Source organism: Miniopterus natalensis, chromosome 4 (assembly GCF_054644295.1).
Source record: "Miniopterus natalensis isolate mMinNat1 chromosome 4, mMinNat1.hap1, whole genome shotgun sequence".
Taxonomy (NCBI): Eukaryota; Metazoa; Chordata; class Mammalia; order Chiroptera; family Miniopteridae; genus Miniopterus; species Miniopterus natalensis.
The window spans coordinates 14404349-14416590 of record NC_142084.1 but is presented as its reverse complement, the minus strand read 5'-3'; the positions used below and the strand labels follow the sequence as shown (position 1 = coordinate 14416590).

The 12242-nt window shown below is 46.4% G+C and overlaps 1 protein-coding gene across 2 annotated transcripts in view; it reads left to right on the top strand.

Moving 5' to 3' along the window:
* The window catches only part of ARHGAP26 (Rho GTPase activating protein 26), a 401390-nt gene that overhangs the window by 96789 nt on the left and 292359 nt on the right, over positions 1-12242 (top strand). For both annotated transcript variants that reach the window (XM_087816295.1, XM_087816294.1), the window contains exons 2-4: positions 3872-3967; positions 5482-5543; positions 10075-10146. In XM_087816295.1, the coding sequence (XP_087672421.1) occupies positions 3872-3967; positions 5482-5543; positions 10075-10146 (230 nt within the window). The remainder of the gene's footprint in view (positions 1-3871; positions 3968-5481; positions 5544-10074; positions 10147-12242) is intronic.

The window sequence follows — 12242 nt, the reverse complement described above, 5'->3', positions numbered from 1 at the left end:
TCAAAGAAAGGCACTAGATGCACTGAAATAAATATAATTGTAAGGTTACCTTGAGTCTGTCATTATGTGGGTGTCCATATGCATGTATGTTTGTGTGTACACATATATGTTAGGTTGTACAAAAAAGAGAAGTGGCTCAACTTGTGGTAAATTAAGGACAAAAAGGAAGGGGCTTGACTTGTGGTATTAGTAGTAAAACTTGTGTAAATGAAAGTAGATTCTAACTTTAAAAAAAATTCTGATAAACTTTGTCTTACGGTTAAAAAAAGATTATACTTGGCTTAAATTCTCGTAAGCTCTGTGCAGGTTAGTATCTGCCGTGGCGGAGCATGGCACCTCCAGGAAGACGGGGGCGCTTTCCTCTGGTCCCCTAGCGAGCAGACAGCTTTGGGAGCAGCCTCTCGAGGCCAGGCTTCTAGTGGCTTCCATATCCCTTCCCCACCTGGTCTCCTCACCCAGAGGCAGGGACTTCGTGTTCTGTAAAGCAGATATTTGTCTTTCGCAGAGGCCAGTCACGGCTTCTCTCCACGCTGGCCAGCGTTCTGCCCTGTGGCAACGGTAAATACTGGTACTCTGCTCGCTCTTAGCTGGGTCCTGCACTGCCCGAGCGCGAAGCAGTGGGGTTACGTGAGCAGGGTGCCACGAACCTGGGCACGCACCCAGCACCAATACCAGCCTCTCCTCTTGCTGGAATGTGCACGTTGGAGTCCTGTGTGCATCAGAGCGAAGGCTCCCGAAATAAGCCTCTGTGCAGCTGCACGTCCAAGGTGATCATCTACATAAGATGCCACCAATCCTTTTGGGCTGCAGTAGACAAGAAGCAGTGACTTTTGGGCGTTCTTTTTTTGATATCCTCTCCATTGTCCCAAGTAACAGAGAAGGGGCTTATTAATGGCGTGAGGGAGCATGATGTGGCCACGTGCTACAGGGTCTAAGTTCCGAGGACTTGACCAAGTCACAGGTCCCCTCTTTAGAGGCTGTGTGTTTTTATGTCAGTCCTTTAATTTCTCTGAGCTCTCATTGCTGGTAGTGATCACCTTCCCTGGGTCCTGCTATCAGAGGATTTATATGTCAGGGAAGAAAAGCCCAGCCTTGCCTAGACCTCAGGCTTACAGTACAGAGACTTATACAGTGTGTCTTTCTGGGTCCCCTGACAGCCGGTGGCTTAGGTAGGGCTCACAGCTGTCAGATGAAATGATTGAGATTTTCTGACTAACCCTGGGTTAGTTACATATCTGGTAAACAATGGAGCTGAAACTGGAACCCAGAAGCCATTGGAGGTTGGGATGAGGGCCAGGGGCTGGGGAAGGGATTGATCAGCATATAGTCAGAACCCCATGCAGTGCAAGTGGAGAAACAAGCAAGCTGGAGGTGCTGTCCCAAAGACAGGGGAGTGGATGCTGGCCGAGTAAAACAACAGGTGGGCGCTGCACCTTTAAAGAAAGATTTCTCTCTGAAGCGTGAGTCATTCAAGCCGTGGTGAGTTCCTTTTCAGATTCCAATAATTGGGATTCTCACTCTCCCCAGCTGTCCCCACTGGCCCACAGCCCAGTATTGACTCCATACCAGTACTTATTACTTAATCTTCCATCAGGGGGACCGGCCTCTTTATCAGCATCGGGGGCCCCACGTCGCTTCTCAGGTTTGTGCTGTGCCGGGGTGTGCTGTGTGCCGCTGGACAGTGAAGTCAGGTTACCTTCTGCTCGTAAGCTACCAGGCCCTGCTCCTGGCTCGGTGGGCCCCCCTGAAAGGCCCCACAAAGGCCCCGTTGTGCAGTACGAGCCACTCCGTGCTCCTCATTGGCAGCTGCTCCTGGCAGCCCAGCCTTTCAGGTGCGTGCTGGGAGCTTTCCCGAGCCTGGCTTGCATTTCACCTTTTTTCCACTTTGTTGAGAAGATTGTCCAGCTTGAGTCTCTCTTGCCTACTGTGGAGGCACAGGAGAATTTTTAGGTGGATAGAGAAGCAACCCTGTTCTTACTTTTTGCTCAGGCCTTTCTTTGTGACTTCTGATCAGGGGAACATTTTGACTAAAATGACATGGAGTACGACCACGCCCACACTCCACGCTCTCCACGCTTTGGGCCTCTTGGAGGGCTTTGCCTTCCACTCTGAAAAGTTATAATTCCCTGTTTTCATCCTGCCTGCCTGTGGCCTCCTGTCCTTCCTCTGCACAGTGTTCTTTCAGATGCATCTGTTTCTTTCTTGCCAGGGAGTGATTTGTGTTCTCAGGGATATCCTCAGCCTGGGTTGGCTACTTTTAAGAGATGCCTCATTCTCCTGCCAGCATCTTTAGACTTTTTGCCAAAGGACCACTCCATTAAAGTGACTGAACCGGGGAGAGACCGAAGACTCTTGGCTGTTGCCTCCTGTGTCTTCCTTCACCATTCTGAGTGCCTTCCTCTCTTGGCATAGAGTAGAGGACCTTGCACAAGCCACAGCTAGCTCGGGACCTGTGTCATCTCAGCCACTTGGGAGGGCAGTCTCAGAGCAGGAGCCGCTGGTATCCAACGTGGTGCCCTGAGCCCCACACTCGAGAATGGGATAGCCCAGCCTGCCTCTTCCCCTGGTCTTGTAGCCATTGTTTGGAGTGAACAGTCAGATTGATGAACTGAATGTTGGGGGTTGGATTTGTATATACCCCCCTCCCCCCCATGTTAAACAGCACAGGCACAGCAGGATGCACTGCCAGGTATATGGAGAGGAAACAAACAGGCAAAACCAAAAGATGGGAAAAATCTAACTGCCAACCTCAAGGGACAAATCTGGGAACTGAAAAAGAGAAGTGCTGAGGATCATGGGTGCTTTTATTCCAATAGGTTTTGTTGATCTGTGAAGCCAGAATTCTCCCAGCCCCACCCCAACATCTTATTAAAGCCAGGCCTTGTTGCCAGCTATGCCTCATATTTCCCTCCTCTGGGAATTTGAACATAATGCCATTTCCCCTTCCATGAGGGGAACATGGACGAGGGTAATTGGAGTGATTAGCCTAATCTGCAGGAAGGCTGTGCGTGGAATTAAGTTAAGCACATTTGTACTGAGCAGCGACGTCTGTCAGGCCGCTGAAAGGTGCCTTGGTGGTTCTATACCCTTAAGAGAAGTTGAGGGTTCATTGAAGGAGCACTGGCTTTTATTGCTGACTTAAATGCAAGCTTATTGTTTAAATTTGACAAGGACCTCTGAGAGCTTTCTTTATAGATGCCATGTGTGGGGTTATACCATGTGTGGGGTTACCCCAACCCCAAATGTTGCCAGGGCTTTGTTCTCGGCAGTAGTGGAGCGTGGTGACCAGGGAAATGGTTCAGATGGACATTTGTCAGACTGGCCGGCTTCTCTGCTCCAGAGGTCCTAGAGTTAGAAGAGGAAGCCCAGGTCCTCCTGTGCCACAGGGACAGGGCCGTTTCCAGCACTTTCTTCTAGCAGTTTGTGGAATGACTTGGGCTAGAGGAAGGTACTGCTGTGTCTGAAACGGGGGCAGCTTCACTAACCACATGGAGGGTCAGTGACAGACCCAGCTTGCAGGGCTGTGGATGCTAAAGCCACACTTCCTCCCCAACCTTCCCAATCTCCTCAGGCAAGTGGATTCCCACCTGTGTCGAATGGAGAAGCCAGGACTCGCCGTGTAGCTGGAGGAATGAGAAATAGGGCCAGAATTGCTAAAGCAAATGCAATAAGCATACTAACTTCTAAAGCAAATCAGTATTTCATGGTATAAAGAAGTATTTACTATTTTGAATTTACGTTCTTTCGTGCTTTGATGTGGACTCGGGGAGAAATCTGCTAGCTGCTATAGCAGTGGCAGGACTAAAAGGTGGAGCAAATAGGAAAACCAGTTTATTTTCAGTAATTCATATTTTTTATTTTTTCTTGCTAGATTTGTCTTCAGCAAAGAGGAAGTTTGCAGATTCCTTAAATGAATTTAAATTTCAGTGCATAGGAGATGCAGAAACGGATGATGAAATGTGTATAGGTAAGTGATGCCCGTGCAGTTTATCGCAACTTCCGATGTCCCTGCTGAGCCTTTTTCTGGGGCTAAGTGTTATAAATTAAGAAATCCATAGTAACAGCAGAGGGGGCAGAGTTAGGCGAAGAGCAGGGATTTGGGGCTATTCTGGGCTGCTTCTTGGAGCTCTGGGATTGCGTCTCCCCCCTCCATTCGCAGGAGAAAGCTTGAAGGTTTGCAGTGGGGCTCTCCTCTCCCTTCCTTTAGTGTTCCGCTTCTGGCTGGTTTTATGCCGTTCATCCCCACAGCCACGGAGCTAAGAACTGAGCAAAGGTGAGAGAGGAATTAGAGCAGAGGTTGCAAATGCTAGCTCGTGGGCTGAGATCAGAATGCAGCCATGTTTTCTTTGGCACTCATTTTTTAATTGAATTCCCATATAAATTGAATTTATCCTAAAGTTTCAGTTCTCCAGCTTCTTTGACAATTGGAGAATCTGATCAGCTGGCCCCACATCCTGCCTGGCAACAGTAGGCTGGAGCTATGAGGGGAGGAGCTCAGTGTGTAGCTCACAGTGCCCTCCACCTCTCTCTTTTGTTTCTTTAATGAGAGGCTGATGGTTGGAGTTACCTTGGATACCTCACTGCTTCTTCACTCTTCACCATCACCTGTTTGTCTTTTGTAGGCAACACTGAGCACAGAGGACTTGCAATGCCAAGATAGCTTTCTTTGCCAGGGCCTAGTCATTGCACTTTACTCTTCTTACATTGGGCATCTTGGTTGACTTCATGAAATGAGCAAGAATTGAGAATTTTATACTGAATTAATTAAGTCATCAAAAGCTTATTGAGTCCCTATTGCCATGCAGTGCACCAGGATCTGGGGATGAGCAAAGGCAGTTGGGAGATAGCTCAGAGCAGTGAAAATGTATCATTATAAATCCTGAATGTATGGATGTTTTCCCCAGCATCATTCAGATGTCCCAAATATTCTCAGGGCTATTGCACTTAAATGCCTGTTGCCTTTGGGAATAATTCTAGCACAGGGGACTCTCCCCATTTGACTAGCGTTCTGCAAGCTGTATTGCATTAATTAGTGGCTTGGAGACTCAGGAGGAACCCAAGGAGAAGCCAAAGCTTCCAGTGCCAGCAGTACTGTTTGTTTAGTTCTAGTGCCAAAGAAAAGGTTGCGTTCTGACGCAGGCCCACAACAAAGGTTGAGGAGGTCGAATTCTGGGCAGGAAATCCTCCAACTCTTAACCGGAACTCTGCCCCTTCCAGCCCGGGATCTGGGAGCCGGCCAGCATCTCATCAGTCCTGGGTACTCTCAGGAACAGGCCAGTCTTTTCCTTGAAGGAAATCCTTCCCTAGCTAAAGTGCCAGGTGGAATTAACATGCATTTCTGGGTCATCCTTAATGGTTAACAATTAAAAAATAAGGGGAGCCTTGGGAAACAGTTGACTTTAGGTTTCTGCATGTGCCAAGGGATTTCAATCCATAATGGTAGCTGTATCTTCCATCTCATGGCCCCTTTCTCTTTTCCAGCAAGGTCTTTGCAGGAGTTTGCCACTGTTCTCAGGAATCTTGAAGATGAACGGATACGGATGGTGAGTATAGCTGGGCTGCTCTCGGTCCAAGACAGTATGGTCACACCTGGGGAATACAGGATTTGCTATCAGAAGAACTGGGTTTGAGTCCAGGCTCTGCCACTTGAGTGCTTTGAGCTCTTGAGCAAGACTTATCTTCCCATCTTTGTAGAATTTGAAGCCTTTTGTAAAAAAATAGGATATATGTACTTGGATAACTTGAGAATGACCTCATTGCCCTCCTAAGGATTCACTGTAATGTGTATATATAAGGTATATGACTTCTAGGGATAACTTTACAATTATTTAACTCTTTGGGGCCTTAGATTTTTCTGTTGGCAGAATGGGAATGAAGGTGCCCCACTCTGCAATCCCCCTACCCCACTTTATTAAACTTATCCAAGAGCTCTTGGAGGGCAGGGTCACTCCTTCACTTTTAATTCCAAGCACCTAACACAGTGCTTGCCATGTGGTAGGCACTCAGTAAGCGGGTACTTGGTAAGTGAAGTGATGGTAGTTCTAAGAAGGTCTTCAAAGAGAGACACTGTGAAGTTCACGAACCTAAGGCTGATCTTCAGGTTCTTAAAAGATCTCTTTTGCATTAGAATTTATTCTGATGTGGTTCAGCATTAGCAGATGAGGGATTCTAAACCCACAAGTTCTTTGGCATCTCCCCCCATATTCCTAACATACCAGGCCTGAGCCTGATTTGAAACCCCCTGCTGACAGCATGAGGATGTGTCCCAAGAAAGGCTTCTCTCTAGGAAGTAGTGCTCCAGAAGCCTGAGGAAGAGTCCATTAATGAACATTTTTCTTCTCTTTCCATACTAACAACTGATGGTTTGAGACTAAATTTCCTGTCTTGGTCAGCTTGGGCTGCCAAAATACCATAGACTGAGTGGCTTAAACAACAGACATATATTTCTCACAGTTCTGGAGAATGGGGATTCCAAGATCAAAGGGGTAACTGATGTGGTTCCAGGTGAGGGCCCTCTTCCTGGCTTGCAGATGGCCACCTTCTTACTGTATCCTCACGTGGCAGAGAAAGGGCGGGGAAGCTCTCACGTCTCTTCTTACAAGGGCACTAATCCCATCAGGACACTACCCTCATGACCCAGTTACCTTCAAAGAGGCTCCATATTCAAATACTATCACATTATGGGTATTAAAAGATAAAGCATGTTAAAATTTTAAGAATTTATTTGAGCAAAAATCAATTCAAGTTAGGTAGCACCAGCCTGGAAACAGGAGCACTCTTGTGACAGGAGCTAGGAGAAAGATTTCCATACAGAAGGTGCAGAAGCAAAGCAAGGACATTATTTAATTGGCTGTCTCTTAAGTGGTTGCCTTACTTGGGAAGGCCTGGTTGTGACTGCTTCTTCTCAGGCTTTGATTTCTTAACCGTGCGGCACTCACAGGCTTAGGTTTGGGGTTGCTGATGTAGGCTGCTAAGGCATTAGAGCCTCTCATCTAATGGCCTCCTTGTTTCATTAATTTGCCAGGGTTAGAGCTTCAATACATGAATCTGGGGTGGAAAGAGGGATGCAATTTAGTTCATAGCATCTACCAAGACACTACGTAGCCAGACATTTTCTATTTTAACCATCATGATGACTGTGTGAGGTGGTGCCTGTATCATCCTCATTGTCCAGATGAAGGTATTAAGATTTACAGAAGTTATGTAACATGCCCAAAATCACACAGTTCATAAGTAGCATGGTCTAGATTCAAACCCAAGTGTGTGTTATACCAAAGAATGTGGGAGTTTCTTGAAAACTCCAAACAGAGCAGAAGCCTCTCGCCTCCTGCCCTGCAGCGAGACACACTATTTCCCTTGATTGTTCATTGCTGGGTGCTTGAACCAGAATCAGATGGTGGCGGTGGTGGCGGTGGCGGTGGCGGTGGTGGCGGTGGTGGCGGCAGTGGTGGCAGCGGCACAGGGTTGCTGGTGGGTGGAGGCAGGGAAAGCTTGTGTTTGTGCACTTGCTAGTGCCTGAGAAAGGGAAGTGATTCTTTGGAGTCTGATTCTTGGCCGAGTCAGTATTTGGTGGTGGGCGGTGTGGTGAGCAAATCACGGTAATACCCCGAAGATTGCTGTGGCCTGCAGGAAGGGAACAATGACTGGATTATACTTCTCAGCTTGCCTCTGCAATTTTATTATTAATGTCAGTGAATCGAGTTTCTGCTGCCTGCATCTGAGTCCCTGGCCATCGCAAGCCCCTTCGCTACCTCCTTGCCCTGTGACAGCTTCCTCACCAATTCAGCTCAGCTTAGCAGAACTGTACCTTCTTTGGAAAGCCTTCCTGATGCCCTGGGATGTTTGACCATCCTTTGTGTTTTCTTATCCACTTCATGCCTCTGATTCTGCACTCAGCACATTGTGTCCTGATAATCACTGCACATGTCCCATAGTAAACATGAGTTCTTGAAGGGCAGAGAATGGGCTACCGTGTCCCCCAGTATTAGCAAGTGCTTGGACCTGAGTGGAGATTACACAGTCATGGCATCATAGACCCAGACAGACCTTATTTCTCACCTCTGCAGTCCCTCATTTGACAGGTGAGAAAGTTGAGGTCTTAGGAAGGCTGATAGCAAGCAGTGGAAGGACGGGGGCAAGGACTTGGGCATCCTGAGTCCCAAGAGCAGTTACTGCTTTTATATGTTTAGCATCTACTTAGGGCTGGATTCTCAGTCATGGATGCCCCTTGGAACAACTTGACTTTAAAACATACTGATAATGCCTGGGACGAAGTGTAGAGTTTCTGATTTAATTGGTCTGGAGTGTGGCCTGCACATAGAGATTTTTAACAGCTTCCCAGGTGAGCCTAACATGCAGCTAACGCTGAGATCCACTGACTTAGGAGCTCAGACACCATTGTGAGCTTTAGGGACTTTTACTTGATTTGTGGAAGTGACTTAAACAAGTGAGCCAATTAAGTCTTATCAGATAACAATAAAAATCAAACAAGTTAAACAATATTGCAACACTCTAGTGTTGCTCTTTATTAAAATAAATGCTCTCAAAGTTGAGTAAAAGGGCTCGGCCAGGCGTGGCTCAGCAGTTGAGCATTGACTTATGATCCAGGAGGTGGAGGTTCAATTCCTGGTCAGGGCACATGCCCGGGTTGCAGGCTCAATCCCCAGTAGGGGCTGTGCAGGAGGCAGCGAATCAATGACTCTTATCATTGATGTTTCTACCTCTCTCTCTCCTCTCATTTCCTCTCTCTGAAATCAATAAAGATATATTTTTTTTAAAAAATTGAGAAAAAGGCAAATGGCAGTGAATTTGGAGACCTGCCACCTTCTGTCACCTTCTGTTCTTCACTTTGTCCAGTTAGTTCTTTCTGTGTCCATCTATGGCTTCTGGTATTTACTCTGTTGGTTTCATTGCAGTGGATATGCATGTGATTTAGAAAAATAATGCTTTGTTGTGATGAGATTCCTGAAATAATTAGTTGAGCAGCGAATAAGCAGTGAATGACTTAAGAGGAAAGATTGTAAAATATTGTACAGTACTGCTTTAGAAAAGACCATGGAATCTTAGCGCTGGAACAATCCAGCCCAATTGTTTTGTAGACAAGGAAATTGGAGCCCAGAGAGGTTAAATGTTTTGCCCATGGTCACGTAGTTGGCAGCCAATCAAAAAATAATTCATTCATTCATTTAGTCATTGAAAAATATTTGAGTGCTCCTTTGTTTCAGCACTCTTCTGTGTTTTGTGGATGTGGTGGACAAGTGAGCATTTACGAGATGGTGCGTGTGCGTGTGTGCATGTGCATGCGTGCATGGTGGTGAACAGAAAACTTTAGCTGGCTTACATCCTCTGAAGAGGTGGGAAGTTTCTCTGGATGTTATTGGTGGTCATAGAAGGCCTCTGTACAGAGGTGGCCTTTAAACTGAAACTTGCATAAGTAATGAGTCTTCCTCATGAGGATTTGGGGACAGATCATCTGAGTTAACAGTGAAATGCAAAGGCCTAGAAGGGGGACAGGTTTGGTGCATTTGAGGTGGCTTCCAGTGATGGTGTAGTTGGAGTGCAGGACCTGAAGGGGTGAGGCTGTGAGATGAAATTAAGAGGCAGCCAGTAGTCAGTAGACACAAGCGTCCTGATCATAGTCCAGAGAGAGAGAGAGAGAGAGAAACATAGAGATGAGAGAAGCACACTGATTGGCTGCCTCCTGCACGTGCCCCAGCTGGGGATCAAATCTGCAACCCAGGTATGTGCCCTTCACCAGGAATTGAACCAGGACCTCCTGGTGCATGGATCGACGCTCAACTGCTGAGCCACACCAGCCAGACCCTAATTTTTATTTTTAAAGATTCAATTTTAATCATGCACAGGAAGAATACCATGTTTTGAACTGATGACTAGGTTTTGATTCGACATGCTGTCAGTTTAAATATTGTGAACAGTTACCACATGCACAGTATTGCTTACTCAAATTTTATTTGGAGACACGGGGAGGCATTTTGTGCCAGAGCCACTCTAATTCTTTACTGATACTGCTCTTGTGTCTCCCTGACCCTGCTCCCCTCTGTTTGTTCTCACCAGATTGAGAATGCCAGTGACGTGCTCATCACACCCTTGGAGAAGTTTCGGAAGGAGCAGATCGGGGCTGCCAAGGTGAGAATTTTGCAGTAGATTTTAGGGCAGGAAGGCTGGGAAACACACGTTCTTTGGGAAATCTTCAGAAAATCTTGGGCAGATAAGCCCGGAGCCTTGCTCATCTGTTCTTCACAAGTGTCTGAGGATGGCCTGAGTGGTCATCCCCAGAGCATCCATTCTAGTATTTTGTTTTCTAATCATTTTGTGCTAGTTGTTAAATCATCCTAAGTTAGAAACCATTACTCCTTTATGTTGGTAGCTAGATACCTGTGTGCTTGGACAACATGGGATTGTCTTTATTGTGAGGTCCAGGACTCCTCACCAAGGACACAGGTTACGAGTTGGGCCCTGTGAGTGTGGCACTCTGTTCTTAGCTCAGTTTTGCTGTGTATGCAAATAAACCCTCTCTTGATAGATCTTTAAATTTTTCAAGCGAAATGGAAAAGTCAGAGTTTTATATGAAATTGCCTTGTTTTAAAAAATATGTTGGCAAATAATTAAAAATATATATTACAGATCGTGCAGGTCAAAAAGTGGGATTGCTTCAGCCCAGAGGTCACTGTTTGTTATCACTGACTTGGAGGAACTGTAGCCTGAACTTGGCCGATTCTAATGCATTCGCTGAAAGACAGCAACTGGAGTCTTGTTCATTTTTAAGAGGCAGATTCTCCCGGGGTCCCCTGCTCTGTGAGAAATCACTAAGAAGCCCTAGCCAGCTTGACCTTCAGTAGAGTGTTCGAGACCACCTGCAGGGAAGATGTTTTCATTGGAATCAATGAAAGCAAAAGGATTTTTCAGATTTTCTTCTTGCTTTTCCAGAACTCAGTTCTTCAGCCACAGTCCCTTGCGCCACCTGCAGGGGTATTGGACAGCATCACACTCTTACCTGTTTTATGAATTTTACTCAGCTGTGAAATGGCCTTGAAAGGTGCCTATAGGTGGGAAAAAAACAGCTGAAATGTAAGAAGTGGGGTCTTCCACCTCTCTACCCTCTTCGACCCCCTCCAAGTGCATCTGCTTTCTGAAAATGAACATATCAGGGCCTGAGAGAGATGATGTTCACTTCAGCCAGGGTTACTCATTTTTGAAGGAGGGACCACAGCAAAGATTTTTCTTCCAATTCTACAGCACTTTTCTACCAATTTTACAGTTTACATTTATGAAGAAATTGGAGATTATTGGTTTTGTATCAGGAATGTGTAATTTAAAGGAATGTCTGTTTCCATCAGGATTTTATCCAAGACTTTGAGCAAACCCAGCGAAGGGTGAGAAAATGTCCTGCGCGTCCCTCTGCAGCTCTCGCTGACGCAGGCCCAGTGAGCAGCTCTTCTTTAGCGGCCCTGGGGCCTGTGCCTCCCACCCCTGAAAACACGTGGCAGAGGCTCTGAAGAGCTTTTCGGCAGAGGCAGAGCAGACCTGTTTACTGAGTCATCTTTCTAATAGTCACTTCTCCCTCTGAGCACAGACGCCTCTCACTCTGGCCTCTTCCCTCAGCACTGGTTTGAACGTTATCACAGTTAGCACGGGGGAGAAGTGAAAGTCTTAGTGAGGCTCCCTTTGGATTAATACATTGATCATAATGACAGGAGCAGGTACTTTTCCAGGTTGGGTGGGCGGGGGTGGGGGCTGTAGATGGTGAGAAATATGAGAATTAAATTTAAGAAAAATGGTTGTTCACCAAAATGTGTTTCCTCTCATAAATATTCTGTTCTCCCATTCCTGTTGAAGTATAATGTGATGACATTGGAGGTGATTGCTCCTCCCTCCTTTGTCATTTCATTTTTTCAGTATACCTGTGTCGTCCCGTCCCCCCCCCAGTGCATTTACATTATAGTATTATGTGCATTTCAGAGACAACAAAGAAACAACAGAGACAACTAGGCAATGTAGAGAGCAGATTCAAGGATAGTTAAGAGCCAACAAGGGCTGTTCAGCAGCTAAGTTCAAGTTTCTGAACTCTGCCCGTGGGCTGTTAAAAGTATTCTTCCTCCTGTCCCCTCTGGTGCTGCTTCTGTTTTTGTAACAAGCTGTTGCTACTTGCAAGAAGCTGAAGTTAGAGCTGGGGTGTGAAGGCTTCCAGGGAGGTGGACTCCTGGGCATCTTGTGCTAGTGTG